The sequence below is a fragment of the Microtus ochrogaster genome, chromosome 7, assembly GCF_000317375.1.
Source record: "Microtus ochrogaster isolate Prairie Vole_2 chromosome 7, MicOch1.0, whole genome shotgun sequence".
In the NCBI taxonomy this organism is placed as follows: Eukaryota; Metazoa; Chordata; class Mammalia; order Rodentia; family Cricetidae; genus Microtus; species Microtus ochrogaster.
The window spans coordinates 48626278-48640308 of record NC_022014.1 but is presented as its reverse complement, the minus strand read 5'-3'; the positions used below and the strand labels follow the sequence as shown (position 1 = coordinate 48640308).

Here is a 14031-nt window from a genome sequence, read left to right as displayed (position 1 = left end):
CAGGCCAGAAGAGGGCACCAGACCTCATTACAGATGGTTGTGAGCCACCATGTGGTTGCTGGGAATTGAACTCAGGACCTTTGGAAGAACAGGCAATGCTCTTAACCACTGAGCCATCTCTCCAGCCCCCTTTAGGTCTTTTCTTTGTTGTTTCTTTGGAGACAGGGTTATTCTGTGTAGCCCTGGCTGACAGCTGTCCTGGTTCTCACTCAGTAGATTAAATGACCTTGAACTTGAACTCAGAATCCTCCGGCCTCTGCCTCCTGAGTGCTGGGTTTAAAGGCACGCGCCACCAGGCCCAGGCTGTTGACACTTTTTATAAAGTTCTCGTTGTGTGACTCATACACTTGGAGTTGAGGTGGATCGATAGTCAGGAAGACTTGGAGGGTGAGGGTGCATCTCAGTGGTCAGACATCTCGGTGCTTGTGCATGTCTGGGTGTCCTGAAAATTGGCACGTTGGCAACGGTTTGCAGAGTGAGAGCAATGAGATGGGGTGAGTGTCTAGGAGACGGTGGCCAGGGCACAGGTGTGAGATGGAGTGAGTGTCTAGGAGACGGTGGCCAGGGCACAGGTGTGAAATGGAGTGAGTCTCTAGGAGACGGTGGCCAGGGCACACAGGTGGAGGGGCCAGTGCCTGCTGAGTCTCGGGGAAGGGCCCTGAGGACGAAAAGGAGGAAAGCAAGATTCTTGGGTTGAAGCATCTCCCATTCTGGGTCAGGGGATGCTTCAGACCTTTGCTTGGAAAAAGAACACTATGAGCAGTAGGCTGTGGAGAGGCAAAAGGCAGACTTGCTAGCAGTTGGCTTAGAACCGAGACACCCCAGACTGAGCTGACTAAATGTAAGAAAACAAGGGGACTGTGAGATAGAATTGGAAGTCAGATTTGTTTGTTTATTTGCTCCTTTTTTATTTCAAGACAGAGTTCTTTGTGTATCCTTGGCTGTCTTAGAACTAGCTCTGTAGACCAGGCTGGCCTCAAACTCTTATATATCTGCCTGCCTCTGCCTCCTGAGTGCTGGGACTAAAAGGCTTGTGCCACCACCACCACCTGTCCTGGAAGTCAGATTTCTTATCTCAGTGATTGGGTGAATGTCGGTAGGGTTCAGGAGAGCCCATGAAACCCAGCCCTGATGTGGTGTCTATATGATCACAGTCCCTGAGAGGCACTGCGTCTTCCCCTCCACCATCCTGTGCAGAAGTTTGGGCACTAGGCATATATGCTCACCCTGGCAGCGGTGGATCCTCTGTTTCGATGGTGGTGTCAGCCAGAGAGAAACTGGGCTAGGGAACATTGGTTGGTATGTCTGGCAAACAGAAAAAGCTATTGGCCACACTAATGTAGAAAAGTGATTGTGCATAATCTCCCCATTCAGGAAAGGTGGGCCTGCCAGCTCTCCCTCTCCAGTGTAAAGAATGGGAGATCTGTGTACTTAAACTCAAACGTGGTCCCTCTCCGAGAGGGGATGAGAATAAGGAATCATTATCACGGGCAGACTCTCCTGACACTCCCAGCTCACAACAAGTGCCTTTCCGCCCAGATCCACACGAGGGCCGTGCTCACCAACGGTGTGTGGCGTGCTGCGGGTGCCTCGTTCCAACACGTTGGCACAGCCCCCAGTTAACCTGCCTAGAAAACGAGGTGTGCAGAAGGTGCTTGGGTGTGGTTGAGGTCACTGCCAGACTGGAAAAAATCTTACAAGCTCTAAGTATTGTGACTTCAGAGAAGAACCAAAGGAGTGTTGGGGACTAAGATGCTTATGTCTGTAGCTCAGAGCTGTTTGCCTGAGTGTATCTGGAAACTGCAGGAAAAGCAAAGCCAATAGAAAGCTGCTCTTGCAGACTCCTTGCCTCTGGCCGACTGCCCCTTGGCCCTCTGCAGATCACAGTATTTACAAATCACACCAACCTGTGGAGCCTGGGCGGCAGGGGCTGAAGTTAGTGGTCAGGAGGTCACCTTGTAGCCAAGGAACTCCTTAAGGGCTCTGGCGGGATTGATAGTTCCACCCTTCTTTATCAGTAATCCCAGAAAACTGACTTTTGATGAGGACAGGCCAGGTGTCTTCCAGAGCTGTGACTCCACCAGCCTACAGTGACCATAGAGGCAGGGAGAGCTGTCAGCCTCAGCTGTGCAAAGGGTGACGACATGGTTCTAAGAGCCCCACGGAGGCTGCCCAGCCCCTTGGTTACCCTCCTCAGTCCTCCAAGGCTTATACTTTTTTTCCCCCCATTTTCTTCACTCTGACTTGGAAAAAAAGAAGAAATGTATGGCAAAAGGCAGAATAGCTTTTAAGTACAGCCCAAGTACTGAATTAGGACCTCTGCCCCAGGATCACTCGGTTTCCTCCTACTGACTCTTTTACATGGGACTGAGATGGCCCAGATCCCCCTTCACAGCCTAGAAGAGTGACCTTTCTCAGAAGCCTTGGTGATGGCTGGAGCCGGAGGCCTCACTCAGCAGTCAGCGCCTGTACAGCTGCCCTCTCCCCCTGCAGCAGGCCTCCGTCCCCCCACCTACCAGCGCCCCTGGAACACTTGATGCTGATGTGACTCATTCCTCTCCAGTCCCTCCACTCCGCTTGCTGGTCAGGTGCATGCATGGGGAAGGGACACGATGGCCACCCGCAAGCCCGCCGTGGCCTTTCATCAGATTCCCTTCCCTATCAGCGAGCCTCATCTGATTCTGCACACCTTGTTCCAGCCACTGGTAACCGTTAACATTGTCCTACATTTTTACAAGGTGAACCCAACATGACGTGAATTCTAACCTGCTTTTGGAATTACCAATCAAGGCTAAATATATTTGCATTATGATATTAAAGGACTTTTCGGATGACTGAAAGGCATTGAACCAAAATATTTGTTCTGAAAAACATAGGAGGGTTGGGTAAAATGTGACATCCCAAGCCATATGTTTCCCTTCAGGTAAGCAGTCTGCATCTGCCAGTTGCCTCTCATGCTCTATGCCTCAGTTACTAGATATGGCCTGCTTCCACGCCAGACCTTTTGAGGGCAGCCACACAGCCCCGGCTGGCTTGCTGACCCAGCTAGAAGACAACTCTCTTGGCTGGCTGATGCTCGGGATAGAATCTGGTATCTTCTGCCCAGCATGGGAAGTGAGATGGACTCTTAAGTGGCCATACCTCTTCCAAGGATGCCGGAGCAGTGTTGTTTACAGAAGCAGAAGAGTCCACGCTGGGAGGCGATGTGGGTGTGGGGTGGAGGGAAACATTGTCTCACAGTCACGTGCTGCGCCTGTAACAGGAGAGTCATCGGTTTCGATCCTAGGCCCCATGTGTCAGCTGATTCTGACTCTCTCGGTAGCTTTTACGTTCATAGAAAACACTGACGTCACCCCTTTCATATCTGGGTTACTCGAAGAGCCCCAGTCATTCCGGGTTCCTGCTGACTATGCACAACACCTCAGAGGATGGCGTACAAAACTATTTTTCTAATGTTAGCACTGGTAACTTGAGGTGAGGAAGCTGGGAATACAGCAAAGGCAGATGGCAAGGTGGGGCACCTTGAGGGATAAGAGGAAAACTATGCACTTGAATTTCTTTCGCCAGTGGATACCTTGTGCCAGAAAGAGCACACATCAAGGACTCGGAGCAAGATTGCTCGTTAGCTTAATTCAGGACTCACTGTAGGGGGTTACCCTGTCAAGAACACAGACACCTGCAAGTACAATGTGAACTGGTTTCTTGATAGTCACATCTGTCAACCCATGGACACGAGCAGCACAGTTCCTAGGTCCACATGGTCGATGTAAGTATATTAAGTAGTGAAATTGTCTGGCATGTACCTCTATGCCAATAGTGTGCACCTGTACTGTGGAATTTGCTAATATAACCGTTTCAATAAAAACCTATTGAAAAAGCTGTTTGTGTCCCATGGAATGCTCTCAGTGGTTGCAGGGGACAGAACACAGCCTGGCTAAAGGATATGATAGGAAATAAAAATCCAAACCACAGTGGCCTCATACACTCAAGAAATGGCTAGACGGGTGTTGAACCATGGCACACCAACTCTGACACACTGCAAGAACACCAGGTACTACAGCTGCTTTGAAAGGGTTCAGTGGTTGCTCAGAAGCCTGTCTGTCCGGGACGGATAGACAGCTCAGTGGTTAAGAGTGCCAGCTGCTCTCCCAGAAAACCCGGTTCAATTCCCAACACCCGCATGGTAACTTCAGGGGATCCAACTGCCTCTTCTGGCCTCCGAAGGTACTCGGCACACACATGGTGTACAGAGATGCAGGTAGAACACCCACACACATAAAATTAAAGAGAAAAGGCTGGGTATTAAAGGTGTGTACCATCACTGCCCTGCTCATCAAGAACTTGTGCACAGGGGCTGGAGAAATGGCTCAGCAGTAAGAGCATTTGCTGTTCGTGGGGATTGGATTACAGATCTCATGTAACAAGACACGTACACTGAGCCCACTTGTACCCCCAACTTGAGGGATCAGAGACAAGAGGATCTGTGGGACTTCTGATTTCCAGCCTAGCTGAGAAAACAGAAGCCTCAGATTCAAAGAAAGACCCTGCCTCAAAGAACTCAGTAGAGAATTTAGAGGAGACCCAGTGCCCTTCTGTGGCTTCCACACACATATGCAAGGTCATGCACACCTGCACAAAAACATGCCACATTCTAACACACAGAGAGAAGTAAAAATCTTTTAACAGACGTACACAGTGCTTAAGATAATATTATTAAGATCCAGAAAACTGAAACACCCATCAACTGATGGATAAGCAAAATGTGACATATCCCTGCCGTGCAATATTCAGCCATAAAAAATGCCACTGACATGCTACACGGATGGACTTTGGACGTGTGATGGTAAGCCAAGAGGACACAATGGGACAGATTACTCCACTTCCACCAAACACCGGAAGAGGAAGATCATAAAGGCAAAAGCAGATTAGAGGTCACTAAAGAGAAGACGGTGGGGATCTCAGGGTTCTATTCGGAATGATGAAAACGTTCTGGAATTAGATAATCTTGCTGGCTGCTAAATCCTGTGACTCCATCAAAACCTGGATTTTGCATTTTTATTAATGAGGCAAATTTTATAAACTATCAAATCACTGAAAATAAAGAGAACAAAGACATAGCCCTTTTCATGTATTTCATAGCATATATTAAGTGCTCAATAAATTTCCTTGTAAAGAGTAGTCCTAGCCGGGCTGATTCTCTCCTACCATGCGGATTCTGGGAACAAACTCGGGCATCTTACTGGTCCTCAAGTACTTCCAATTTCTTTATTATTAAAAATTTTATAGATTTATTTCTGTGTGAGTATGTGTATGCATGCACGCAGGTACACATGCTCAAAAGTGCATGTGTGTGTCTGTGTGTTGTTGCTATAACAACCAGAAGAGGGTTCAGATTCCCTTGGGCTGGACCCTCACCTTTTACTAAGTCATCTCTCCAACCCCCTACTTGCAAATTCTTTTTTGTTTTTCTATTTTTATTTTTTTATTCTTTTGAGACAGGATCTCTCTATGCAGCCTTGGATGTCCTGGAATTTGCTATGTAGACCAGGCTGGTCTCGAATTCACAGAGATACACCTACCTCTGCCTCTCAAGTCCTGGGGTAAAGGTGTGTGCCACCATGCCTGGCTTATTTCCGAACTCTTGGGTGTAGAATTCTCCAGAAAGCACAGTGGCTTCGGTTTATGTTTCCAAAACTCCTCTTTCCTGTTATTAGAACACACTGGAAAAAAAATAAAAATAAATAAAAATATAGAACACACTGACATGATAGAGTACACATCTAATATGTGCTAGGTGATGAGTTTCGTTGTTTTCACGCGTGCATATCATACTCACGCACCCACGTAGTGATACAATTTGACAGCCAGGCTAGCTGACTGATGTGGACTGTGTCAGGATAAACCTGATTATATTGTGCTTCACAGTCTTAAGGAAAACCAGTCCCCATAGCTTGAAAGCTGACGGAGTCAGAATTTCAGAATTCACGCAGGCTGTCACCCATTACATTTGCCGCACCCAAGACCCTTGAATGCCAATGACAACCCAGCTCAGAGGGCCACCCATGCAGTTCTGGCCTCGTATGTATACAGCTCTAATGACTCTACTCCTAGCAACAGGGATGACTGAGGCAGGGGGATCAAAGAGTCTGAGATCATCCACAGCTACACATAGAATTTGATGTTAACCTAAAATACAGATATTAGAAACCCTGTTTCGGAGAAGACCCTAAAATTAGTTCAAACCTCCCAGAATGAGTCTTTCACCCTCCTGCCACATCCAGGTGACATGGGACATCTCGTACAGCTGTCTCCCTAGCCTTTACCAAAGTAAATATGGTTCACACCTGTTGTCCAGGCGGAGGCAAGAGCCCCTTGGAGTCAGAAACTGTCCTGTTCTAATTGCTCCACCGGGCTCTACTTGACAGAGCTCACAGTCGCTAAATTTTGCCTCGAGGTTCAGTGGCAGGAGCCCTGGACAGGGATCTGAAGGAGGATTTGTACTGTGAGTGATTGCCGTCTTCAGGCCAGGAGACGGAAGAGCAGGGCTCTGCGCTCCTAGACCATAGTGCGGCTCGCTTATGCAAAAATGTGCCCAACGGTGACCCCAGCCTCCAGGCCACCCCAGAGCATTTATTTTCAAGAACACCAGCTGCCTCAAAGCTTTCTGACAACTGGGTTCTTGAGGATTCCAACCTTAGACTTAAGCGTCAGAATTCCGAGGTTGACCGGGAGCTGCTAACCGTTTTCCAGACTTTTGCAACACTAACTCGCCTAGGCTGCACAGTCGGTCAAAAGCAAGTGATTTTCTCACCAATTGGACAGCGGTGGCGGGACTGGGCGGGACTGCGAGCGTGGCCGCCAGGGGGCGCCATCCTCCGGGACGGCGTCTCGACCCCGCCCCGGCCGCTCGGCTCCGCTCGGCTCGGCTCGGGCGCAGCGACGGCGGCGCGCGCTTCCGCCTCGCGGGCCCTGGCCCGGTGCGAGCGGCCCCGCGATGTGGCTCGGGCCGGAGGAGGTGCTGGTGGCCAATGCGCTGTGGGTGACGGAGCGGGCCAACCCCTTCTTTGTGCTGCAGCGGCGCCGGGGCCACGGCAAAGGCGGCGGCCTCACGGGTGAGCGGGGCGCGGGCGGCAGGGCCTGTGCGCACCGGGCCTGGCGGGGCAGCAGGACGCGGCCAGCGGGCACGCGCAGCGACGCGAGGGGTCGGAGGACGGGCAGGGAGGATCGTCCCGGGACGGGAGGCACGGGGAGGGCAGCAGTGGTCTCCGGGAGACCTATGCACACTCCTGCAGAGGGACTTAGCAGCCAGAAGCGTGCAGAGCTCCCCTGCCTCTGCCTCAGTTTCTCCAAGTGCCTCTGAGGGACCAAGAGGCATAAACACACATTCTTTTGCCCGCTTCTTTACTCCCAATTCACCAAAGAATTGTCTCTTTATGAAGATCAGAGATGCCCTGACCTCTGTTCCTCTTCCTCCGGCTTCTCTTCACTTGGTGCCATCAGAGCTCCTGACCCAAGGCTTATTTTTGCATATTTATCAGTATATATGAAGTCTCCCCCTGACAAAGGCCCAGATGCCCCTTGGGTGTCTGGGCACCACCACTCACACAGAAGCAGCTGGAGTGGGAGCCTCTGACGTTGTGTGACATGTGAGATTGTGAGAATCTCCTGAGCAGGTTTTTTTTCAAAGCCCCTCTGATCTAGGGCCCGTCAAGTATTACAGGAACAGGTCTGGCCCTTCAGGGTTCCAGTGGACCCTTCTGAGTACCAGATCCTTCTGTTTATAAAACGAATTTTCCGTGAAAGGCCCCGATTTTCAGTGTGGCAGCTGCCAGTCCTGCCAGATGCAGCTTCTCATAGGTGCCATCAGCTGCCAGGCTCTCGTGAGCCACACTTCTTAATGTGGAAGGGCCTGTATCTCTTCCAAGGAAACTCAGTGTTCTTTTCCATAGTCAGGCTCCTTTCCAAAGAGAATCCTGGAGGTGGTACTGGACCTGCGTCCAGGACCCATTGTTTACAGACAGGTAGCAACTGTCCTGGACAGCCCAGTGACCAACCCTGGGAGCTACCACAAGGCCACTGAGGAACACAGGGCACCATGTTATAAGTCACTTTGGTTACATCATTCATCTGTCTGTGTCCCCCAAGGCTGAGCTTCCAGAGCCCGGCCAGAGGGAGATTTGTGCAGTAGCCACCTGTCGTGGCTATCATCCCATCACAGATGTCACAGACTCCTGACCACTGTCTCCCTGAGAGAGATCCATCAGTAGTGCAGATTTGTTCAGGCCTCTTTTCAAAACATGCCAGCTTAGAGAGATGGCTCAGGGGTTAAGGGCTGCAGGACCCAAGTTCAAATCTCAGCACCCACATGGTGGCTCACGGCCATCAGTAATTCCAGTTCTAGAGGATCCAGTGCCCTCTTCAGGCCTCCATGGCCAACAGACAAAAGCAGTGCACAGACATGCATGCAGACGCCACACCCATACGCAGAAGAAAGGATGAAATGAGCCACCCATGTGGTGCATGGGAGGCAGAGGCTGGTGGGTCAGTGAGTTTGAGGCAGCCTGGTCTGCAAAGTGAGTTCCAGGTCATCAGGGCTACATGAGAAACCCTGTCTCAAAAGAAAAAGAAAAGAAAGAAAAAGAAAGAAAGAAAGAAAATAACTATTTTTTTTAAGATTTATTTATTTACTTATACAGTATCCTGCCTATAGGCCAGAAGAGGACACCAGATCTCATTACAGATGGTTGTGAGCCACCATGTGGTTGCTGGGAATTGAACTCAGGACCTCTGGAAGAGCAGTCAGTGCTCTTAACCACTGAGCCATCTCTCCAGCCCGGAAGTAACTTTTTAAAATAATGATAACTTGCCAGCCTGGACTTCTGAAGTTCTCATTACAGAGTGGGTGTGAGGAGGTGGTCAGCAGGTTGAAGGTGTCAGCTCCTGCAGTATGGCTACACCAGTAATTTATCCTGAGACTGTAAAAGAACGCTCCCAAGACCGAAAGAAAAGCCTCAGCATGGACACTGAAAAGTTTACTCCAGAGGCTGCAAAGCCTTGAATGTGTCTTTTTCTTCTTTTGCTTTTGAGGTAGTCTTACTATTTAGCTCTGGCAGGCCTGGAACTTGTTACGTAGAGCAGGCTAGTCTTAAATTCACAGAGATCCGCCTGCCTCTGCTTCCTGAGTGTTAGGATTAAAGCTGTGTGTGCACCATTTAGCTGCAGTTTTTATACTGTGTGTGAGGCGGGGGTGCACGCATGCCAAGCCCATAAGTTGACGTGGGGGTCCACTGCTCTGGCTCTCCTCCGCCTCATGTTTCCAGTCGCTTTGCTGGGCAACTCCCAGCACTAAGGTTGCAGACACAAGCTCCCACCCCCATCGTTATGCGGGTGCTGGGGATCCAAGCTCAGATCCTCCTGCCTACATAGTAGGCATTTTACCCACTGAGCCATCTCCCCCATCCATAACTGCAATTAGAGTGACTTTTTTTTTTCATTTTAACATTTCATTGAGACAAATGAGAAATCATCCATTTGGATGTATCTGTTTTGTAACCATTTATTAAAGATGGAGGGGGGGGTCAGATGAAAAATGGTAGCAAAACGTATTAAAGATGAATAGTAAAACCAATAGGAATTGTTTTGCGCACCAAGAAGACAGCAGCAGCGAATTCTCAGACCTCACCAGAGGCAACAGTTCCCTTGAAAAGGGAGAAATCAGTTTCAAACAGGAACGACAGGCAGGGTTTTTTTTTTGATTGCTTCGTTATTTAAGTAATCAAGAAGAGTGGATCAGGCGGGCAGTGGAGAAGACAGGGGTTTTCTGCCGAAATGCCCGGAAGCAATGACATTGACCAAGAGCACTGCCACAAAGTGTGTCATCAGGCCAAAGAGTACGCAGGAAGGAGAACTTGAAATGCCCTGAAATGCTTCAGTTCCCGAAAAAAACAATTGTCTTTCAAAAGCTGATGGATTCTGAAAAAGGCCCCGTTCAGCTGTGACTCTGAAGGCTGCTCAAGCCTTCCAGAATTGCCAAGTATGATGACAAGTGCTGAATAGATAGGTGATCTATGTTGTCCCAGGGTTTGATATGGAAAGTGTTACAATGTCCTTGCTCTGGGAGGAACTGCTGGAGGGAAGGGGTATTCTTAAGAGATCTCTCTGGCAGTCGGGGCCAGCAAGTTGGCTCAGAGGATAACCATGCTAGCTGAGGAAGCCTGGAGACTTGACTTCCGTCCCCAGACCACCGTGGTGGCAGGAGGAAAGCACCTCCTGCAAGTTGTTCCCCGACCTCCTGGTGTGTGCCGTGGCACAAGTGTCCCTAGGCGGTAGTGATAAAAATAAATTATAAAAGATAAACGTGTAAGCCAGGTATAGTGACCCACTGGTGATCCCAGAGGTGGGAGGATCCCGGGTTCAAGGCTAGCCTGAATGACACAGACCCTGTCTCAAGAAGCAAACAAAACAAGACACTGCTATTTTCCTGGATTTTTAATATCTGTGGTATTTTTCTTAGTTTGTAATATGTTTTTCTCATTTTTAAGGAAATATTTGCTGCAGTGGTAGGTCAGTGCTAGGATGCCTGCCTAGCATGTATAAACCCTGGGTTTGATACACGTGTGCATGCACGCACACAAAGAAATGTTGGGGTGGGAGAGGTGGCTCAATGGTTAAGAGCACTAACTGCTCTTTCAGAGGACCTGGGTTCGATTCCCAGCAACCACATGGCAGCTCACAGCTGTTTGTAATTCCAGTTTTAGGGGACCCGATACCCATGGCAAAATAACAAAGCAGATTTTTGAAAAGTTATTAAAAATTAAGTGTTTGGTCGGGTGGTGGTGGTACACGCCTTTAATCCCAGCACTCGGGAGGCAGAGGCAGGCGGATCTCTGTGAGTTCTAGGCCAGCCTGGTCTACAAGAGGTTGTTCCAGGACAGGAACCAAAAGCTACGGAGAAACCCTGTCTCGAAAATCAAAAAAAAAAAATTAAGTGTTTATCTTATCGCCTAATTTGGGGGCTGAGGATACATCTCAGTTGGTAGAGTGCTTTTTAGCATGCACAAAAGCTTGGGGTCCACCCCCAGCATCACATGAAGCAGGCATAGTGGCACATTTGAATAAGGCCAACACGAGAGAGGGTTAGGGCAGAAGGATCAATTCAGTCTTCCTTGACTACCAAGTTAGAGGCCAGCCTGAGATTCTTGAGACCCTGTCTATAAATAAATAAAACCTATATTTTGTATTTTCCTGCAAAAGAGCCTCCCAGACTCCCAGAATGGTTTGAGCTTTAAGTCCTGTTAAGCATCTGCCACAGCCCGGCATGGTTGACACAAACCTTTAACCCTAGCACTTGGGAAACAGAGGCAGACAGATCTTTATGAGTTCAAGACCAGCTTGATCTGCCTAGTAAGTTCCAGGCCAGCTACAGCTGGATAGTGAAGGCCTGGGTCAAAAGTCCTCTGCTGCAAGTATTTCTGAGCCAAAAAAATAACAGATGCTTCCAGCAGAAGCAGGACGGGAAGTTTTAAGCTTCTCTGGCAGGAAGCCTGTGAGGAGTCTGGCTGTGCAGCCCTGCCGAGGCTAGGCCTTCCTAACTGTCTCAGGTCAGGCTTGGCCCCCTGGCCTCTCACCTTCCACCTCTCTCTGCCCTGCCCGTAGGTCTTCTCGTGGGCACCCTGGATGTGGTCCTGGACTCCAGTGCCCGAGTGGCCCCTTACCGCATCCTGCACCAGACCCAGGACTCACAGGTCTATTGGACGGTGGCCTGTGGTAAGTGCCCTGAGTCATGAGGTCACCCCGGGAGGGAGGGGACAGGAAACCTGCAGTCTTGTGCGGTGATATCTACCAAGAGCCTCGAGACGCCCCTCATTCAGAGGAGCTCACTAGAGTCCGTGTTCTCTTCCGCCTTGTCTCAAGGGAGCTACAGCTGGGCCTCAGAGCTGGAAGAGTCAGCATTTTCAGACCCATTTCCTACCCGTACTCACTTGTAGCCTCCTTGGTGACGCACTAGCATTTTGATGCTCTTACACGTGTGGTAGGGATGGCCTGAGTCCCCAGCTGAGGTGGCTCAGCACGGCTCTTGGCCTTCTTAGTTTGGCTCTCTACTGGAAACACGCATGCACTCTCTCTGGGGTGACATGTTTCCCCATCTTTCTGCTCTGTGTTGATTTCGCTGATGAGGATGAGCCCCATGGAGCGTGCTGGAGCAGGGCTTCCTCTCCTCCATGCAAGAAGACTGGGTGCCCCCCATAGAAAGGACCTCGGAAGCTTGGGGAAGGTTGGGGTGCTCCTCAAAGAAAAAGGGCCTCAGAAACTTGTGGAAGTTTGGGATGCCCCTCACAGAAAGAGAGCCTCAGAAGCTTGTGGAAGGTTGGGTGCCCCTCACAGAAAGAGGGCCTCAGAAACTTGTGGAAGGTCGGAGTGCCCCTCACAGAAAGGGTCTCAGAAAAGCTTGGGGAAGACTGGGGTACCCTTCATAGAAAGAGGGCCTTGGAGAAGCTTGCCCAAGAATGAACCCCAGTGCCATCCATCCAGTTCTTTTCAAAGCATTTTTATTTTTTTTTCACTTCCCCTTTTTCTGTTTAAACAAAAAAAGGGAAGGCTTTAACTTTAATATAGCAAAATTACATATAACAAAACAGTTATCAAGTAAAAATTACAATAATCTTTATCATAACTAAGGAAAACTATAACTAACTATCTATTCTGCAACTCCATCAAAGACTCCAGAAGAATACAATATTACCTAAGCAAACAAAAAGTAAGCAATTTTCAAAACTCTAGAAATGACAGAGACATCTTGCTGCCTGGACAGTCACCCAAAGTTCCTCTGTACTGTTGGGGCATCCATCTTCAGCCTTCAGGCCCCATGGTATCCAGCAGACATTTTCATGAAGCAGGATTCAAAGCATTTTTAATGGAAAACCACACGAGAGAAAGCCATATATTGGTGAACTGATGAAGCATTGAGACTGCCACCTTGCATTAGCTTGGGATAATGGTTGAGTCACCTCTGATTCAGTGTTTGCGGGACTTTGTAGCATATATCCACTAGGATCCTACTGTAGCTGCTGTGCTTAGATTGGATGGATGAGTTGAGCCCACCTAAGCCTTGCAGAATGGCTAGCGTGTACCAGTCATGCTGAAGAGGCTCAAGCGTTCAGACATCACTGCCTGAGTGTCAGGCGCTCACCTGAACCTCCTCACAGGTACTTCAGTCTCCTCTCTGTTTTGAAGATGAGAAAACCATGCATGGTCCAGAGCAATCAAGTACCCTGCCTAGCGTTACACAGGGTTACAGTTCAGGCCCAAGACACCTGCTCCTGTATCAGCCGATACCTCTCTGGTTACAAGCCATGCTGTTATTCCTTGGTGGCCTGGGAAAAGATAACAGATCTGTAAAGTTTGTGGATCTCAGCCAGCTTGGTAGTACATGCCCGTAATCTCAGGCTCGGATATGAGGATCATGAATTTGAGACCAGCTTGGGCGATTTAATAAGCCTCTATCTTAAATAAAAAGAAGCTAAGGGTACAGCTCGATGAGTGCTTGTCTAGCCTCATGAATCCCTGCATGTGGTCCCCAGCACCACACAAACCAGGCATGGTGGCACACACCTATAATCCCAGCCCTTGAGAGGTTCAGAAATTCTGTCATTCTTAGTCCTGTACCAAGTTCAAGGTCAGCCTGGGCATTATGAGACCTTGTTTCAAAAAATAAAAGCCAGGCAGTAGTGGTACATGCCTTCAATCCCAGTACTCAGAAAGCAAAGGCAGATAGATCTCTGAGTTCGAGTCCAGCCTGGTTTATAGAGTGAGTTCCAGGACATCCAGGGCTACACAGAGAAATCCTGTCTAGATAGATAGATAGATAGATAGATAGATAGATAGATAGATAGATAGATAGATAGATAGATAGATAGATAGACCCTGTCTCGATAGATAGATAGAGAGATAGAGAGATAGAGAGATAGAGAGATAGATAGACCGACCCTGTCTCGATAGATAGATAGATAGATAGATAGATAGATAGATAGA

The 14031-nt window shown here is 49.0% G+C and overlaps 1 protein-coding gene across 2 annotated transcripts in view; it reads left to right on the top strand.

The window, feature by feature from the left end:
* Positions 1 to 6931: 6931 nt before the first annotated feature.
* Tbc1d9b (TBC1 domain family member 9B) overlaps positions 6932 to 14031 on the top strand; it is a 42554-nt gene continuing 35454 nt past the window's right edge. Inside the window, exons 1-2 of one of the 2 annotated variants that reach the window (XM_005350158.3) lie at positions 6932 to 7112; positions 11656 to 11766. In XM_005350158.3, the coding sequence (XP_005350215.1) occupies positions 6995 to 7112; positions 11656 to 11766 (229 nt within the window). In that variant the 5' untranslated portion in view covers positions 6932 to 6994. The remainder of the gene's footprint in view (positions 7113 to 11655; positions 11767 to 14031) is intronic. The other variant, XM_005350160.3, reaches the window with a different exon arrangement.